This window comes from Vigna unguiculata, chromosome 10 (assembly GCF_037176805.1).
Source record: "Vigna unguiculata cultivar grain cowpea cultivar isolate G323 ecotype 2 chromosome 10, ASM3717680v1, whole genome shotgun sequence".
In the NCBI taxonomy this organism is placed as follows: Eukaryota; Viridiplantae; Streptophyta; class Magnoliopsida; order Fabales; family Fabaceae; genus Vigna; species Vigna unguiculata.
This window is the reverse complement of record NC_140801.1, coordinates 21,199,246-21,218,125: the sequence shown is the minus strand read 5'-3', so window position 1 is coordinate 21,218,125 and position 18,880 is coordinate 21,199,246. Positions and strand designations below refer to the sequence as shown.

At 34.3% G+C, this 18,880-nt stretch overlaps 1 protein-coding gene, 1 long non-coding RNA gene and 1 pseudogene across 2 annotated transcripts; all 3 read left to right on the top strand.

The window, feature by feature from the left end:
* The first annotated feature begins 12,450 nt into the window (after nt 1-12,450).
* On the top strand, nt 12,451-14,876 carry LOC146882327 (uncharacterized; annotated as a pseudogene).
* A 1,204-nt stretch (nt 14,877-16,080) lies between these two features.
* On the top strand, nt 16,081-16,930 carry LOC146882326 (uncharacterized). The gene is made up of 2 exons (XM_085667659.1): nt 16,081-16,295; nt 16,384-16,930. The coding sequence occupies exons 1-2, from the start codon at nt 16,187-16,189 to the stop codon at nt 16,722-16,724; spliced, it is 450 nt and encodes a 149-aa protein (XP_085523785.1). The 5' UTR covers nt 16,081-16,186; the 3' UTR covers nt 16,725-16,930.
* A 244-nt stretch (nt 16,931-17,174) lies between these two features.
* On the top strand, nt 17,175-17,583 carry LOC146882325 (uncharacterized). Its single transcript, XR_014985269.1, has 3 exons — nt 17,175-17,253; nt 17,328-17,432; nt 17,508-17,583. It is a non-coding gene; the product is annotated as an uncharacterized LOC146882325 (long non-coding RNA).
* Nucleotides 17,584-18,880: the final 1,297 nt, after the last annotated feature.

The following is an 18,880-nucleotide window of genomic DNA, read 5'->3' as shown; positions in this document are numbered from 1 at the left end:
CTCTAGGTAACAAATTTTCAATTGTTTTTTACTACTTTCTACTATTTACAATTTAAATAAATCATGTTTTTTTTATAAAAATTGCTCAAAATGTCAGAAGAAACTTGTTGCAAATTGTCAAAGGGATTATTGGTGTTATGAAATTTGAAAATTTTCTTCTTTTTGTGACATTTTTTTTAATTTTTTACTAATTTTTACTCTTTAAAATTTAAATAATTGATATTTTATATATAAAAATTGCAAAAGATTTCACAAGTAACGAGTTGGCCAATACTAGGATAGGATTTGTGTTCTTAAATTTGACAAATTTCATCTCCTAGTAACTATTTTTTAATTCTTTTTACTATTTTTAACTATTTACAATTCAAATAATTGAAGTTATATGTACAAAAAGATCTCAAAATTTCATAACAAACAGGTTGGCAGATACTTAAATGGGATTAGTTTCTGAAATTTATAAAATTCGATCTCTAGGTAACAAATTTTCAATGGTTTTTTACTACTTTCTCTTGTTTACAATTTAAATAATTCATGTTTTGTACATAAAAATTGCTCAAAATTTGATGAGAAACTTGTTGCAAATATTCAAACAGGATTATTGGTGTTATGAAATTTAAAAATTTTCTTCTTTTTGTGACATTTTTTTAATTTTTTACTAATTTTTACTCTTTACAATTTAAATAATTGATATTTTATATATAAAAATTGCAAAAGATTTCACAAGTACCGAGTTGGCCAATACTAGGATAGGATTTGTGTTCTTAAATTTGACCAATTCCATCTCCTAGAAACAATTTTATAATTCTTTTTACTATTTTTAACTATTTACAATTCAAATAATTGAACTTATATGTACAAAAAGATCTCAAAATTTCATAACAAACAGGTTGGCAGATACTCAAATGGGATTAGTTTCTAAAATTTATAAAATTCAATCTCTAGGTAACAAATTTTCCATGGTTTTTTACTACTTTCTACTATTTACAATTTAAATAATTTATGTTTTCTACATAAAAATTGCTCAAAATTTCATGAGAAACTTGTTGGAAATAGTCAAAGAGGATTATTGGTGTTATGAAATTTGAAAGTTTTCTTCTTCTTGTGACACTTTCTTAATTTTTTACTAATTTTTAGTCTTTCCAATTTAAATAATTGATATTTTATATATAAAAATTGCAAAAAATTTCACAAGTAACGAGTTGGCCTATACTAGGACAGGATTTGTGTTCTTAAATTTTACAAATTCCATCTCCTGGTAACAATTTTTTAATTCTTTTTACTATTTTTAACTATTTACAATTCGAATAATTGAACTTATATGTACAAAAAGATCTCAAAATTTCATAAAAAACAGGTTGGCAGATACTCAAATGGGATTAGTTTCTGAAATTTATAAAATTCAATCTCTAGGTAACAAATTTTCAATGGTTTTTTACTACTTTCTACTATTTACAATTTAAATAATTTATGTTTTCACATAAAAAATTGCTCAAAATTTCATGAGAAACTTGTTGCAAAAAGTCAAAGAGAATTATTGGTGTTATGAAATTTGAAAATTTTCTTCTTTTTGGCACACTTCTTTAATTTTTTTACTGATTTTTACTATATACAAATTAAATAATTGATATTTTATATAAAAAAATTTCAAAAAGTTTAACAAGAAACAAGTTAACCAATACTAGGATAGGATTTGTGTTCTTGAATTTGACAAATTCCATCTCCTAGTAACCCTTTTTAATTCTTTTTACTATTTTTAACTATTTACAATTCAAGTAATTAAAATTTTATGTACAAAAAGATCTCAAAATTTCATAACAAACACGTTCGTGGATGCTCAAATTCAATTTGTTTCTAAATTTAAAAAATTCAATTTGTAGGTAAAAATTTTTCAATTGTTTTTAACTACTTTCTACTATTTACAATTTAAATAAATCATGTTTTTTTCATAAAAATTGCTCAAAATTTCAGAAGAAACTTGTTGCAAATTGTCAAAGGGATTATTGGTGTTATGAAATTTGAAAATTTTCTACTTTTTTGTGACACTTTTTTAATTTTTTACTAATTTTTACTCTTTACAATTTAAGTAATTTATATTTTATGTATAAAAATTGCAAAAATTTCACAAGTAACGAGTTGGACAATACTAAGATAGGATTTGTGTTCTTAAATTTGACAAATTCCATCTCCTAGTAACAATTTTTTAATTCTTTTTACTATTTTTAACTATTTACAATTCAAATAATTGAACTTATATGTACAAAAAGATCTCAAAATTTCATAACAAACAGGTTGACAGATACTCAAATGGGATTAGTTTATGAAATTTATAAAATTCAATCTCTAGGTAACAAATTTTCAATGGTTTTTTACTAGTTTCTACTATTTACAATTTAAATAATTCATGTTTTCTACACAAAAATTGCTCAAAATTTCATGAGAAACTTGTTGCAAATATTCAAACAGGATTATTGGTGTTATGAAATTTGAAAATTTTCTTCTTTTTGTCACACTTCTTTAATTTTTTACTAACTTTTACTATATACAAATTAAATAATTGATATTTCATATAAAAAAAATTGCAAAAAGTTTAACAAGAAACAAGTTAACCAATACTAGGATAGGATTTGTGTTCTTGAATTTGAAAATTCCATCTCCTGGTAACCCTTTTTTAATTCTTTTTACTATTTTTAACTATTTCCAACTCAAATAATTGAACTTTTATGTACAAAAAGATTTCAAAATTTCATAACAAACAGGTTGGCAGATACTCAAATGGGATTAGTTTCTGAAATTTAAAAAATTAAATTTCTAGGTAAAAATTTTTCAGTTTATTTTACTACTTTCTACTATTTACAATTTAAATAATTCATGTTTTCTACATACATATTGGTCAAAGTTTGATAGGAAACTTATTGGAACTAGTCAAAGGGGATTAATGTGTTGGTATCGCGCAGCGGAATGTTTGAGCGTGCGGACAAACCCAAGAGGGGGGTGAATTGGTTTTTAAGTAATAAAATTAATACTTTAAAATTTTCCAAAATTTATCAATTAAATCAATAATTAATTTCTTTAAACACAATAATGGATGAAATAAAGAGATAGAGAAGAAGATTGAACACAAGTATTTATACTGGTTCGGATAAAAAGACCCTACGTCTAGTTATTAATCTCTCAAAAACGAGATTAACTAAATCCCTAACAAGTAACAGATTTACAATCAGATATTAAGAGTGTAAGGAAAGAAAACACCTCTCTTGAATCACACAAGAGATGAACACCTTTCTCTGAATCATACAGAGAACCTTGACCTTAGCTTTCCTAGCAACAGCAGCAGCACTCAATCTCCTAGAACACCTCTCAGTAAAAGTTATCGCTATACCCACACTAAGTTTTTCAAAGCTTCTATTGAGAACACTCAGAGAACTCTCTTGCAGTCACAACACTAGTACTCTAGCTTCTCAAAAAGCTAAGTGAGAAGTAACTCTGAGGTTCCTTTAAATAGGGGTTCCAGAAATTAGGTCAAAAAGTTGAACAGTCGCACCTAACTGACCAGTTATCACTAGTGACAATCGATTATTCCAGTGTGGTTTATGAAAAACAAATTTTTTGAGCAGATAATCGATTATCAGAGGTGATAATCGATTATTCCAATGCTTGCTTGAAAAGGAATTGGTTCAGCTCAGGATAATCGATTATTCTAAGTGATAATCGATTATCACTTTGATTTTTCAAGAAATACCAGAATTTTCTTTGTACAATACTAATTCTAACTAATCTAATTACATTTTACAAGATAGCTTTAAACATAACAACACATGGTCTTCATATTGACTTCCGGATGGCTTTCAGTCTTCTTTTATCATCATCAAAATCTTACTTCAGCATGTAGACTTGTATTGCTTTTGCTAACAATCTCCCCTTTTTTGATGATGATCAAAACAATATGTTTAAAGTATCTGCAATCAAAATATCTTACAAGTAGATTTGTTAGTAGCACTGTTTGGTTTAAACGTTTAAACTTTTTCTCCCCCTGTTTTGATCATATGAAAAAAGTTTTAATGAGGAAGCTCCCCCTCAATTAGGCAATGGTAAAGAATAACAAGACAAATATACTTTTATTGAAAAAAAATAATAAAACTGGAAAACATATTACAATTGCAAAAAAATAGACTATGATGTAGACTTTTAAAAGCCTTGACTCATGTCTTCCTCATATTTATCAAATTTATGTTCTAAGTTAGAGATCCTAGAATCTAATCCTCTAATTAAGCCAGTGACTTCTTCATGTCTATGAGTGGAGAGAAGAAAGAATTCTTCAAGTCTCTGGTTGACATTTAAAATGTGATCCTCTAAAGAAGAAGATGAGCCACCAACACCACTGGATGATCCAATATTTGTGTCAACAGGATGAATAGGAGCAGTGGGAGGATTTTCTTCTTCTTCATTGTCCGAGGAAGGCATATCATCCTTGTGAATGTAGGTATTCCCAAAAGGAATAAACTTCATCTGCTTCAAGGAGTTTTCCGCAATTTTGTTGGCTGTAGTTGTCTTATGAGACTGTTCATCAGAGACATTTACCCCTTTATACTCACAAATACGAGCGATGAGCAACAAATACGGGAGAGGATATTGAGGCAATCTCTTGGCTTTGAGCATGGTGTCAAGAATGATGCTTGGCCAATAGATAGGAATGTGGTTGAGCATGGCATAGATGATCATAATATCTGCTTCACTGCACTGTGCGTGGTTTGTACCACGTGGCCATAGAATCCAAATAATGAGATAGTGAAGTAGACGCTCATCGATTTTGAGGGTCCAGCTAGCAATTGACGGCCTATTTCTTGATCTGGGCATCGCATAAAGGATCTATATGCAAAAATTTTGTTGAACCCTTCAATGCCAGTAGTGAGGATTGGGGATGTGCCATCATGAATGGGAAATTGTGCAACATTTTCCCAAATATCATCATCTAGAATAATGTTGACACCTTTCACCTTTGTGAACCCAACTCCATCTCTGAATTTTTAATTGAAGTAGAAGGCTCGTACCAAATCAGGGTAGTAGATGCCTTGCATCTCTGTGAAGAATTTCACACCTTGTTCACCCAGAAAATTTTGAATTGTGAAATGGCGATTTACAAACCATTGAGACTGGATGAATTTTGCAGTGATGAGGGGTTTGTCTTTCCACAATGTGATGAATTCAGATCTTCTTTCTTCATTCGAAATCCATCCTTCAATGGAAGCTGTTCGAGGTGCAGTTGAGGGTTGAGAGGCACGAGATGCAGTCCTTCTGCGTGTAGGAATCTTTCTACGAGAGGATTCAGCCATGGTTGAGGTAAAGGAGAGGGAAGTTTTTGTGAGTTTTTGAGAAAATGAGAAAATGAGAAAACTTTGAGTGTTGATGGAGAGAAAAGAGTGTTCTGGTGAGAAAAATGGCTCATATTTATAGAGAAGAGTCTCCAACGGCCATATACACACGATTTGATGCAAATCTAGCCGTTGCAACGGCTAGTTTTTAAAATTATTTGGTCCAACAACGTGTAATAATCGATTATCCTAAGATGATAATCGATTATTGGTTCATGTTCTGGGCAAAATATGAATCCTGACGAGCTGATAATCGATTATCCTAAGTGATAATCGATTATTCCAGTGAGTTTTTGATTTTTGGCTCAAAATTAAGGATAATCGATTATTGCCCCAAATAATCGATTATTACAGAACATTTTTGAATTTTAAGGTTGAGAAGTTTAAGGATAATCGATTATGTCTCCAGATAATCGATTATTCCAGAATGTTTTGGGAATTTTTAAGAGTGTCTGATAATCGATTATTGACACTTATAATCAATTATTGACGCTATTTTTTGGATTTTTTAAGGATTTTAAGTTTTTGACAATTTAAGAGATCTCTAATATGCCTAAGTCTCTTCTTAGTTCATAAAATCTATCTTTAGCTAAAGGTTTGGTAAAGATATCAGCTAATTGATGCTTTGTATCTACGTATTTTATCTCACAATTTCCTTTATTAATGTGATCTCTTAGGAAATGATGCCTTATTTCAATGTGCTTTGTCCTAGAGTGCATTGTGGGATTTTTGGTTAAATTAATAGCACTGGTATTATCACATTTCAAAGGTATGTGATTTAGAAAGATATTATAATCTTCTAGTTGTTGTTTCATCCAAAGAATTTGAGCACAACAGTTTCCAGCTGCTATGTATTCAGCCTCTGTAGTTGACAAAGCCACACAAGCTTGTTTCTTCGAGTGCCAAGAGACTAATGAACTACCTAGGAGGTGATAGGTACCACTGGTACTTTTTCTATCTATTTTACCGCCACCATAATCAGCATCTGAATAGCCTATCAAATTAGGAGATGCTCCTGAAGGATACCAAAGTCCAAAACATGCAGTTCCTTTAAAGTATTTTAAAATTCTTTTTACTGCAGTAAGATGTGATTCTTTTGGATTGGCTTGAAATCGAGCACACACACATACAGAATGCATAATATTAGGCCTACTTGCAGTAAGATACAACAAAGAACCTATCATGCCTCTAAACATAGTTTGATTTACCTCTATTCCTGATTCATCTTTGTCTAAGTAGCAGGAGGTTCCCATAAGAGTACTTGCTTCCTTAGCAGTATCCATTCCAAATTTCTTAAGTACTTCTTTACAGTACTTAGATTGAGAAATGAAAGTTCCATTTTCCATTTGCTTAATTTGAAGACCCAAAAAGAATGTCAATTCTCCCATCATTGACATTGCAAACTCTCCCTGTATTATGCTTGCAAAGCCTTTACATAGTGAACTATCAGTAGACCCAAATATTATGTCATCTACATAAATCTGAACTAGCAAAATATGCTCATTTACTAATAAACAGAGTTAAATCAATTTTACCTCTTTCAAAATCATTTTCTAGCAAAAATGTACTTAATCGTTCATACCAAGATCTAGGTGCTTGTTTTAATCCATACAATGCTTTTTTTAATTTATAAATGTGATTAGGAAACTTATAGTCTTCAAAGCAAGGTAGTTGTTCAACAAACACATTTTCTTTTATAAATCCATTTAAAAAAACACTTTTGACATCCATCTGATATAATTTAAATTTCATGAGAGAAGCATAGGCAAGAAGTAAACGTATAGCTTCTAACCTGGCAACTGGAGCATAAGTCTCATCATAGTCTATAACTTGTTCTTGTCTGTATCCCTTTGCTACAAGTCTGGCTTTGTTTTTAGTCATGTTTCCATCCTCATCCAGCTTGTTTCTGAACACCTATTTTGTTCCTATGACTTGGTGTGAATCATCCCTAGGAATGAGTTCCCAAACTTCATTCCTTTCAAATTGATTCAGCTCTTCTTGCATTGCTATGCACCATTGATCATCTTGAAGAGCTTTGTCTACACTTTTGGGTTCTATTTGTGAAACAAAGGCAACAGTCATACAAAAATTTGACATATTTCTAGTAACTACTCCCTTTGATATATCTCCAATGACATTTTCTAGAGATAATCCTCTAGGTGATTTCCAGCTTTTGGCAAGATCTTCAGGTTCAGTCAGTGGATTTTCATTTAGATATATCTCATCAAGGGCTTCTTTGAAATATTCTTCATCACCTGCATTTGTTTTATTTGACTCAAGAGGGTTCTCCTCAAGGTCCACAATTTCATCAAAAACAACATGCACAGATTCTTCCATATTCAAGGTTCTTCTATTAAAAATCCTATAGGCTTTACTAGTTAATGAATATCCTAAGAAAATAGCTTCATCAGCTTTAGAATCAAATTTACCCAAATTTTCTTTTTCGTTATTTAGAACAAAGCATTTGCATCCAAATATTTTTAAATGTGCTACATTAGGCTTTCTTCCTTTAAACAATTCATAGGGGGTAACTTTTAAAATTGGTCTAATGAGCATTCTATTTAATACATAACAAGCTGTGCTCACAACATCAGCCCAAAAATATTTAGGCACATCATATTCGTTCAACATTGTGCGAGCTAATTCTTCTAAAGATCTATTTTTCCTTTCTACAACTCCATTTTATTGAGGAGTTCTAGGTGCAGAAAAATTATGCATAATTCCGTTTTCTTCACAAAAGTTTTCAAATAATTCATTTTGAGATTCTCCACCATGATCACTTCTTAAAACTTTAATTTTCAAATCTTTTTCATTTTGAACTGCTTTTGCAAACTTTTTAAAAGCTTTAAATGCCTCACTTTTTAGTGTGAGAAAGAAAGTCCATGTATATCGTGAGTAATCATCAGCAATAACAAAAGCATAATAATTTCCTCCAAAGCTTTTTGTCCTTGAAGGACCAAACAAATCCATATGCAAAAGTTCTAAAGGTTTTGATGTAGAAATCACATTTTTTGAATGAAATGAAGATTTTACTTGTTTTCCTTTTTGACATGCATCACATAGTTTATCTTTTTCAAACTTTATTTTAGGCAATCCAATTACTAATTCTTTAGAAATCAGTTTGTTTAATTGTTGCATGTTAATATGAGCAGCTCGTTTATGCCATAACCAGGGATTTTCTTCTTTAACAACCAAACAAGTTATATCACTAGATGATGCATTATCAAGATCAATCAAGTAAATATTATTGTGTCTCATACCTTTTAAAACTATGATTATGAGCATGCTTGGTCTTATTTGAGTTTTTCTTGATTTTAAACTTTTCACAGTTTTTATTTTCTAAAGCATCTTCAAGATGTTTTTCCAAAATACATATATCAAACATGTAACTTTTACATGAAGCACATTCATCAGTTTCTTTATTTTCTACATTTGAAATTTTGTTTTTCAAAAATTCTTCTTCTTCAAGAGATTTTTCGAATTTACTTTGTAAATCTTTAAAATCAGATTTTAACTTTTTATGAGCAGTATCCAATTTACTAGATTTAATAAGTAATTGTTGAAAAGCATCATACAAATCATCATAGTCATTTTCATAGTAAGTAGAATTTACCTCACTGTTAGAATCATCATGATTAGCCATCAAACATAGATTTGCTTCTTCAGTTTCAGAATCAATAGAATTTGATGAGCTTGAGGCATTGTCTTCCCAAGCTATGTATGCTTTCTTTTTGAAGAATTTTCTACCCTTCTTTTCTTCACTTTTCTTTGAATTTGGGCAGTCAGCTTTGATGTGTCCAGAATCTCCACATCCGTAGCATTTGAAATTTGAGGATGATCCTTGATTATCCTTCTTGTTGCTCTTGAATTAATTTTTACCTTTGGCATTCATGAATTTTGTAAATTTCTTAATCATAAGACTAAGATTTTCATCGTCATCCGAATCTTATTCTTCCTTTTGCCTTTTGCCTTTAATCACCTCGGTTTTAAAGGCTATGTTCTTCTTTCTTCCAATATCTTCTTCATCATTTAATCTGCCTAGTTCAAGCTCATGTTCTCTCAGCTTTCCAAACAGAGCCGCCATTGTCATTGTCCAAAGGTTTTGTGACTCCGTGATGGCACCTTCGGCTGCCAAGTCCTGTTCAAGGATTTAAGAACTTTTATATTTAATTCATCAGTGTCAAAATTTTTACCTTGTTGGATTTTTGAATATGGTGTGAGTTGATTAAGAAAGCTAAGTGAAATCCCCACTGGACATTAAGATAGCAAGCTATCTAGATGTGAAGGTTCCTTTCACAAAGCTCAAGAGAAGAAGATGATGGATTGATTCAAACAAAAAGGAAATGGAAAGCACATAAACCATAGAAAACCAAGAACAATTAAAGGAAGAAGAAAACATAAAATGGAAAGGAAAGAAATGGTAAAAATGTGAGAAGCACGCCACTACAAGGCTAGGCTAGAAGCCATGGAAACCTTGAAGATGAGTGGATGTGTGCCGCCACTTGCTATGCAAGATAAGGCTTCAAAGTATTCACTCCCAAGGGAGGAAACTCTCATACACTAGTGCAGATTTGGGATTTTACCTCGCCTTATAGGCCTCGGTTGACGAGCAACCGAAGCATATAACGGTGCGGTGGCAATTTTGAAATTAAAGGCAACTTATAGGCCTCGGTTCAGTCAAAAACCGGTGCCAAATGCTGCTTTAGGCCTCGGTTCTTAAGAAACCGGTGCCAAAGAGGGGTTATAGGCCTCGGTTAAGGAGGCCCGAAGCCAAAAGGTTGCCAGAAATTGACCTATAGGCTTCGGTTAGGGAAAAGCTGGTGCCAAAGAGGGGGTATAGGCCTCAGGTGTTAGGAAACCAAGGCCAAAGAGGGGTTATATGCCTCGGTTCTACGTGGAACCGAGGCCATATTGTTTAATTAGGGCTCAAAAACAGAACCCCTTCTTCCTCGCGCGCGCAGCTGCCATTTCTCTCTGCAAATTCTGGCGACACTGTTTCTTCTTCTCTGCGCGACTTCCGACGAGCCCACCACTCGAGACCACCACGCGAGCCTCCTGCCACCACCGCTGTCTCGTCTCGCATCCAGCCACCGCAGTCTCGTCGCGCCTCCAGCCACCACCACGCGAGACCACAACGCGAGCTCTTGCGCCGTCTCGTCTGGCGTTCGTCCACCACCACGCGAGACCACTGCCGCTGTCTCGTCCCTCTCTCTGTCTCTCTGCAAGTGTTCCGGCGTCCTTCTACCACCACGCGAACACTTTCGTTCTTTTGCCGCAATTGTCGCGCCGCAGTTTTCTTTAAGGTAAATTTCGAACGCGTTTTTGTTTGATTTTCTGTTTTTGTGTATGTTAATTTTAAATTTTAGTTATTGTGAGTGTTAATTTGGATTGAGATAGAAATTGTTTGGAGTGTTTTGATTAATTTTGTGAAAGGATTGAGTCTCAATTTAAGAGCATTGTGTCTTCAGACGTAGAGCATTAAGTCTGAATTTAATTTAAGAGAATTGTAAAAACACTATAATTAAATAGGTAATATATGATGTTAAGGAAATTGTTGTTTTTGCTTTTATTTGTTACTTATGACTTTCTCTTGTGTTTTTTGTTATCTCTTGTAGCTTTCGAACGCGTTGAATTGCATCATCTTCCAGTGTCATCTGCTCTTTTTACACGCTCCCAGGTTCCTAATTCTAATATTTTCCTATTATGCCAATCTGTTGTTTGCTTTATATATTTTATTAATTATTTGTTAAAACATGTTGTTTGTTTTTCCTTATATGTGAGTTAGCCTTAGTTTCCCGTTTGAGATTCAATACGTAAATTATGTATTGTCCCCGAGTTTTCATTTTGAAAAAATTACATTTTTTTAAAATTAGATATAAGGGGATACAATACTAATAATTTAAATGTATTGAATCTTGAATTGTCCGATTGGACAGTTTAAGAAGATTAATCACTTTCTAGTAATTTATTAGTGCATATATATTTAAAATACATATCTTAAAATTCATGAATATTTGTCAATTGTGTTTTGTATTGATCTTCGGGTGCATATTTGATTGTGGTTTATAATCACTTTCATTTCGTGTATCCTGAAGGCCAATGCGAAATGCTGGCAAAATTTCATGAAATTTAAGATATGTATTTTAAAAGTAATATGTACCAATAAAATAAGGAAAGTGAATCTTCTTAAATGGGATAGGGTCACACCTTGATTACGACGTGAGCATTGATTCAAAGATTACTGAAATTGTTCACGCAATTTCAGTATGGATCGAGATTGGATTAATTTACCACGTATTAGCGCTGAGTATGAGAATGGAGTAGAAGAATTTATAAAATTTGCGCAACGTTATGAGGGGAGAAGTGATGATGAAGTGAAGTTCAGATGTCCGTGTGTCAACTGTTTGAATGGAAGAAAATTGAATGCAACTTAAGTTAGGGAACATCTTATTTGTGATGGTTTCCTTAAAAGTTATACAATATGGACATGGCATGGCGAATTAATACACATTCCAACTATTTCTCAATCTGAATATCTTGCCAATTCCTCCATGAAAGAGCGACGAGAAGAGCGACGGGAAGAGCGATGTGAAGAACGATGTGAAGAGCGAGTAGAAGAAGACAATATAGAGGACATGATACGGGATGTTGGCGCAGAAGCTTTTGCACAAGCGCATGTGTATGAGACGATGTCTGCTGATGCGGAAACTCCGTTGTATGTTGGTTCAACTAAGTTCACGCGATTATCAGCGGTTTTAAGACTTATGAATTTGAAAGCGACCAATGGTTGGACAGATAAAAGCTTCACAGAATTGCTCGTTCTTGAATGAAATTCTTCCCGAAGGAAATACTCTACCCACTCGAAACTATGATGCCAAGAAAATTCTTTGTCCGATGGGTATGGAGTATAAAAGGATACACGCATGTCCTAATGATTACATATTATACAGAAAAGAATTTGAAGATTTGAAAAAATGTCCAAAGTGTGGGTCATCACGGTACAAGCAGAAAAGAAACAGTGAAGATAATGGTCAAATAGAGAAGGAAGGATCAGCTTTGAAAGTAGTCTGGTACCTTCCAATCGTGCCTAGACTTAAGCGTTTGTTTGCAAATCCTAAAGACGCTAAAAACCTTAGATGGCATGCAACTGAGAGAAGATGTGACGGACTCCTTCGTCATCCAGCTGATTCAATGCAATGGAAAAATATTGATCAGGAATTTCCCAAGTTCGGTGAAGAATGTAGAAATATTCGTTTTGGCTTAGCTACCGATGGAATGAATCCATTTGGTAATTTAAGTACAAATCACAGTTGTTGGCCTGTTATATTATTCATTTACAACTTATCTCCTGGACTCTGCATGAAGAGAAAATACATGATGTTGTCTATGATGATATCTGGTCCAAAGCAGCCTGGAAATGACATAGATGTATATCTCAATCCTCTAGTTGAAGACTTGAAGGTGTTGTGGGTTGATGGTGTTGAAGTATTTGATGCTGTTGCTTCTGAAACTTTCATGATGCATGCAATGTTATTTTGCACCATTAATGACTTTCCAGCTTATGGTAATTTGTCAGGGTACAGTGTCAAGGGTCATAAAGCATGTCCTATATGTGAAGAAAACACTGCATCTCATCAATTGAAAAATGGAAGGAAGACCGTGTATCTGCGCCATCGAAGGTTTTTACAAGCTAATCATCCTTATCGAAGGTTAAAGAAAGCATTCAATGGACATCAAGAGAATGACAAAGCACCAACTCCATTAACTGGCATTGAAATTCATGAAAAAGTTAATAAAGTACATCATGTATTTGGTAAAACGTCCAAGAAGTCATCTGCATCGAGCCCTTGGAAGAAAAAATCAATATTCTTTGACCTTCCATATTGGTCGAAGTTAGAAGTTAGGCATTGCATAGATGTCATGCATGTAGAGAAGAATGTGTGTGATAGCTTGATTGGTACACTACTCAACATTCAGGGAAAGACAAAAGATGAAGTAAATGCTCGTTTGGATTTGGTTGAAATGAAGATCCGAGAAGACTTGGCACCAAGGGAGGTTGGTAGGCGCACTTATTTGCCCCCTGCATGTTACACTATGTCCAGACAAGAGAAGATAAGTTTTTGCTTATGTTTAAAGAGTGTCAAGGTACCTCAAGGATACTCTTCAAATATTCAGAGTTTAGTGTCCATGCAAGACTTGAAGCTTGTTGGCCTCAAGTCTCACGATTGCCACATCTTAATGCAACAATTGTTACCTGTAGCTATTCGTGGAATTTTACCCAAAAATGTTAGACAAACTGTAACGCGTTTGTGTGCATTCTTCTCTTCAATTTGTAGCAAAGTCATTGATCCTTTAAAGTTAGATGAACTTCAAGCCGAAATTGTTATCATCTTGTGTCAGCTAGAGATGTTTTTCCCTCCATCATTTTTTGACATCATGGTACATTTACTTGTTCATGTGGTGAGAGAAATCAAGTTTTGTGGACCAGTATACTTAAGATGGATGTATCCCATTGAACGTTACATGAAGATTTTGAAAGGGTATGTGAAAAATCAATATCGTCCAGAAGCTTCAATGATCGAAAGATATATTGCTGAAGAAAGTGTCGAGTTCTGTTCAGATTACATGGAAAAAGCAAAACCAATAGGAGTTCCTCACAGACCATGGTTGAACAGGTGTTCTATAAGTAACAGCATACGAGGTGTGAGTGTGGTTACCAAAAATCGCAAAGAGTTGATGCAAGCACACCTATACATTTTGAACAACACAAATGAGGTAATGCCTTACTTATCTGCACACAAAGTCATTGTGAAAGAGAACAATCCAAGACAATCAGAGAAATGGCATTTGATGGAACATAATAGAACATTCATGCCTTGGTTTAAATCTGAGGTTTTGAAAGATGCGCAATGCTCTGAGACTTTGATGTGGTTAGCAAATGGGTTGAAATTTGATGTCATCTGTTGTACAGGTTATGAAATCAATAATTGCACATTCTATACAAAGTGTCTTGATGATAAAAGCACAGTACAAAATAGTGGAGTCAATCTTGAAGCCAAGTCGCTACAATTTTCTACATCTAAAGATCAAAATCCCGTAGTAGGATCAATGACATACTATGGCGTAATACAAGAGATATGGGAGGTTGATTATACCATGTTTACTATTCCACTGTTCAAATGTAAGTGGATTGACAATAAGAGTGGTGTCAAAATAGATGAATCAGGAATGACTCTAGTGGATTTTCGAAAGGTGGGTTATCGAGACGAGCCATTTATCATGGCATAACAAGCATCTCAGGTTTTCTATGTTAAAGATCCTGCGTCTGAACAATGGTTTGTCGCTCTTCATGGAAAAAAACAAATTGATCCTAATGAAGAGAATATGAGTGATCTTAATATTGCTGTCACCCACCCATTTAGAAGAACGACAAATGTTGATGAAATCCATCTAGTTGATGATGTACATGCAATTCGAGAAGATCACGATGAAGGAATATACATATGACCAATCAATAACTTTATGTATGAATTTCATATTCTTGTTAACATTTAGGTGTTTTGCTAAATAATGTTTTATATATTAATTTGTCAGTTGCTTATTAATGTTTTTTTATGTTTTTATTTCACAGATACATGGCTGAACATACTTCATCAGAGGATGAAGCACCTACTAAGAGACCCACTAGAGGAGCCACTAGGTTGAGAGAGCTCTTAATTAGAAGAGCTAAAGGTCAGAAAACACATGTTGATATTAACGTCGACACTGGTGAACCTAGTGGTCGTTATGGGGACGTCTTCAAAAGCTATTTAGGAATGTTGGCACGAGAGAGAATATCAATCCTTACGCCATCTTTTGATCATGTCACTGAAGTTGATCGGGAAATGATATGGCAAGATTTATTGGTAACTAATATTAATGTTATTAAAGTTATACTTTGACTTTGTTGATAATATGATAAATATTGTTGATAACATTTTCTATATTGCAGCTAACATTTGATATTCCAAATGTGCCGACCTAAGACAAAAATGTTTGTCATCGGTGGCTGAGAAATTTCGTGGTTTTAAGACCAAGTTGACGTCAAGGTATGTCTTTGGACATAAAAAGAATGAAAATCCATTGTTGAAATACACTTGGATTGATGAAGACACATGGCGTCAGTTTCTTGAGCTTCGGACATCTGAGGGATGGCAGGTATGTTTATTTGAAATCATCAATAGCACAATTGATAATTATGCAAAATTTTAACTAATTCATAAAATGGGTTTTATATGTTACAGGTCAAGAGGAAAAAGGCTCAAAGCATAAGTGCTCAAAATAAAAACCCGCACATATTATCTCGTGGTGGGTATAGAAAACTTGAAGAGAAGATAATGACAGAAAAGAAAAAATCTAGGCCCCCACCTTCTGAGGGTGAAGATACTGAGCCTCCTTCACCACCATCACGTCATCAGAAGTGGAAGTTAGCCCGTTTACGCTCATCGGGCAACTACACTTCTGACTCTGCACGAGAAATCTCTGAGAAAATTGTAAGATACAATTCTTATCTAAATTGCTCGTTCATGTTTTATATTGTATTTTGATTTATAAATGTTTTTGTTACCTTGTAGGATTCGTTGGTTGAGCAGACCTCCCAAGGAGGATTCATTCCAGAAGGTCGTCATGACATACTTGCTGCTGCAATTGGACGACCTGAGCGCCCTGGACGTGTGCGTGGTGCTGGATCAGGAGTCGGCATACGCCAATTTTTTGGTTCCTCCTCTCGTCAGTCTTCATGCAGTCATGGTGCTGATTATGAACAAAGACTAAAGGAAATGATCACGGCGCAAGTGAGAGAAGAACTAATGCGCCAATTTGAGCATTATGGCATTCGTTCGCCAGTGGATCATCCGCCAGAACTAGACCCATTTGTGCCTCCCACGGGTACATTTGTTTTCTATAAGTTATGAATTGAATAAATGATATTTAATAAAGTAATTGAATAACATTAATAAATCATTGGCTCTAACAGGTAGAAGCGGAAAGGGGAGTTGTTCAGCTCCACCCGGGGATGACATGGATGACACTCATCCATGTCAGCTATATATTTGGGATGGTACAGAGAAGACACTAGTGGCTCGTGGAAAAGTATTTGAGGCAGCCACAGTTCTTCATGGCATGGAGTTATCAGAGGATGAGGTTAAGGTCACGGTAGAGGAGGTTCTCATGCCGTATGCTTTAGTTCCTGTGCCAACAGATGAGGTGTATACTGTGGCACAGGCATTCCAGTGTTTCCTCGCCTGGCCTAGAGATTTGGTTGATACTGACCCCCCGGTACAGACTCTTAAACCCACAAATATACTACATTTTTAAGTTTACATGTTTATTATATTCAAACTTAAATTATATTCCATTTTAACTGAAATTGCATCAATATAGGAAAAACCTCAATCAAAGAAGATTCTTCTCTCTTTGGATGATCCTCTTGGTGCATTGCTCCAACTTGCAGAAATCATAGCTGATAAGCCGATGCAGGTTCCTTGGGATGCTAACATTTTTGGGAGAGATCTTGACATCCCACTTTACTTGCATTCCCAAGATGTCTTGGAGCTTGCACGAGGATAAGAAGAACTCAATATTACCATTATTCAATTATGGATGATGTAAGTCTTTTAGTCATTATATATAGTTATTTGATATATTTATGTATTTACTTATATCAAATCAATTTTTGGTTTAGGTATCTGTCTGGTGTCACTGAAACTATGGGGCTAAATGATGTATATGGGTTTATAGACCCCCAACTCACCCATGAAGGCAACAAGTTTGATGACATCCAAGCATATGTGACCAAATGCTTTCAACGTGGAAAAGAAATTTATTTTGTCCCTTATCTTGCTGGGTAAATCATTTTTGTTAACTTATGAATATAATAAGTCATTTTAATGCATAACAATGAATTTATTTTCTTATCAGGCGTCATTGGCAGTTACTTGTGGTTTCCCTAAGGGAGAACCTTGTTGTGTGGTTTTGCTCTTTGCATCGCCCTCCCCCCAACCATCTTAGACAAGTGATAGATTGGTAAGAACCTCAATATCAATCTTATGAATATGACATGTTATATAAAAATATCCTAACTTATTCCCTATATCATAGTTCAATTGCTGCACATAACATGTTGTTAGGGAGATCAACGGCTAAGGCAAAAGGTCTTGTATGGTGTTCTCTCCAGATTTGATATTTCTATCCATATCTTCATGATTGTTTGCTTGATTTTCTTCATTAATTAATTGTAACGTTGTTAATATAATGTAGTGTAATAGACAAACCGGCTCATATGAGTGCGGTTACTATATAATGCAATGGATGACAACCACTGTGCGTGCTCGTATTACAACAAATTGGGAAACGGTAATATATATTTGAATTAAAATGAATACTTTGCAATATTTCCTTTTTATATACTAACTTAACTTAATCTATTATTTTGTAGACATTCAAGAGTCCTGCAGCAATTCCCGCAAAGTCCATCAAGTTTGGTAGGATAGCATGTGCTAAATATATAATTGAAATGTACCATAGTATTGATTAGAACATGTATGTTGATTACAAAAGATTTGTAATTGTCTTTTAAATGAATTTGAATTGTAGATGTGTTTTAAAATATTATGTTCTGCTCTATTCTGGTCTGTGCTGGGTGCTGAATAAAATTTGCAGGTTCAAATGTGGGAATAACACCAAATCAAAAACTGCATTAAAAAAAAAAACAGCGTATTAGGCCTCGGTTCATACCAAAACCGAGGCCAAAAAGGGTATCGAATTTAAAAAAAAAAAGAAAAAGAAGCCCATATGGCCTCGGTTCACACCAGAACCGAAGCAAAAAGCAAACTTTTGGCCTCGGGTGCAACCAAAACCGAGGCCAAAAAGGGTATCGAATTAAAAAAAAAAAAATAAGCCCATATGGCCTCGGGTGCAACAAAAACCGAGGCCAAAAGGGTATCGAATTTAAAAAAAAAAAAAAGAAGGTCATATGGCCTCAGGTGGCACAGAAAACCGGGGCCAAAAGGTGGGCTCTATGGCCTCGGGTTTGTCTGAACCGAGGCAGAAGGGCACTCTATGGCTTCGGTTCTTAACCGAGGCCAAAAGCTGTGCTCTTTTGGCCTCGCCCCAATATGCTTCGGTTCCCGAACCGGTGCAGAATATGATAAACAACCGCTGCCAAAGGCCCTTCCTGCACTGGTGATAAATGGTTGAGACACAAGAGTGTTTTTACTTCAAAATCTTCAACCCTTTTACATGTCTAGGAGCACCCCTTATATAGAAGAGTTTAGGGGCCTCTAAGCAAATAAAAGATACCTAAGGATGTCTCTACAAAAACCTAACCTTAGCTTCTAGAAACTAGGTCAAATATGGTTACAAAAATGAGAGACAAAAGAGCTAACTATGGTGTGTGCAAGGCTAATTTCGTTCTAGCACAAAAGGAGACAAAGAATGTGTCTCATATGTCTCCAAAAAGTGGCCAAAGTGTG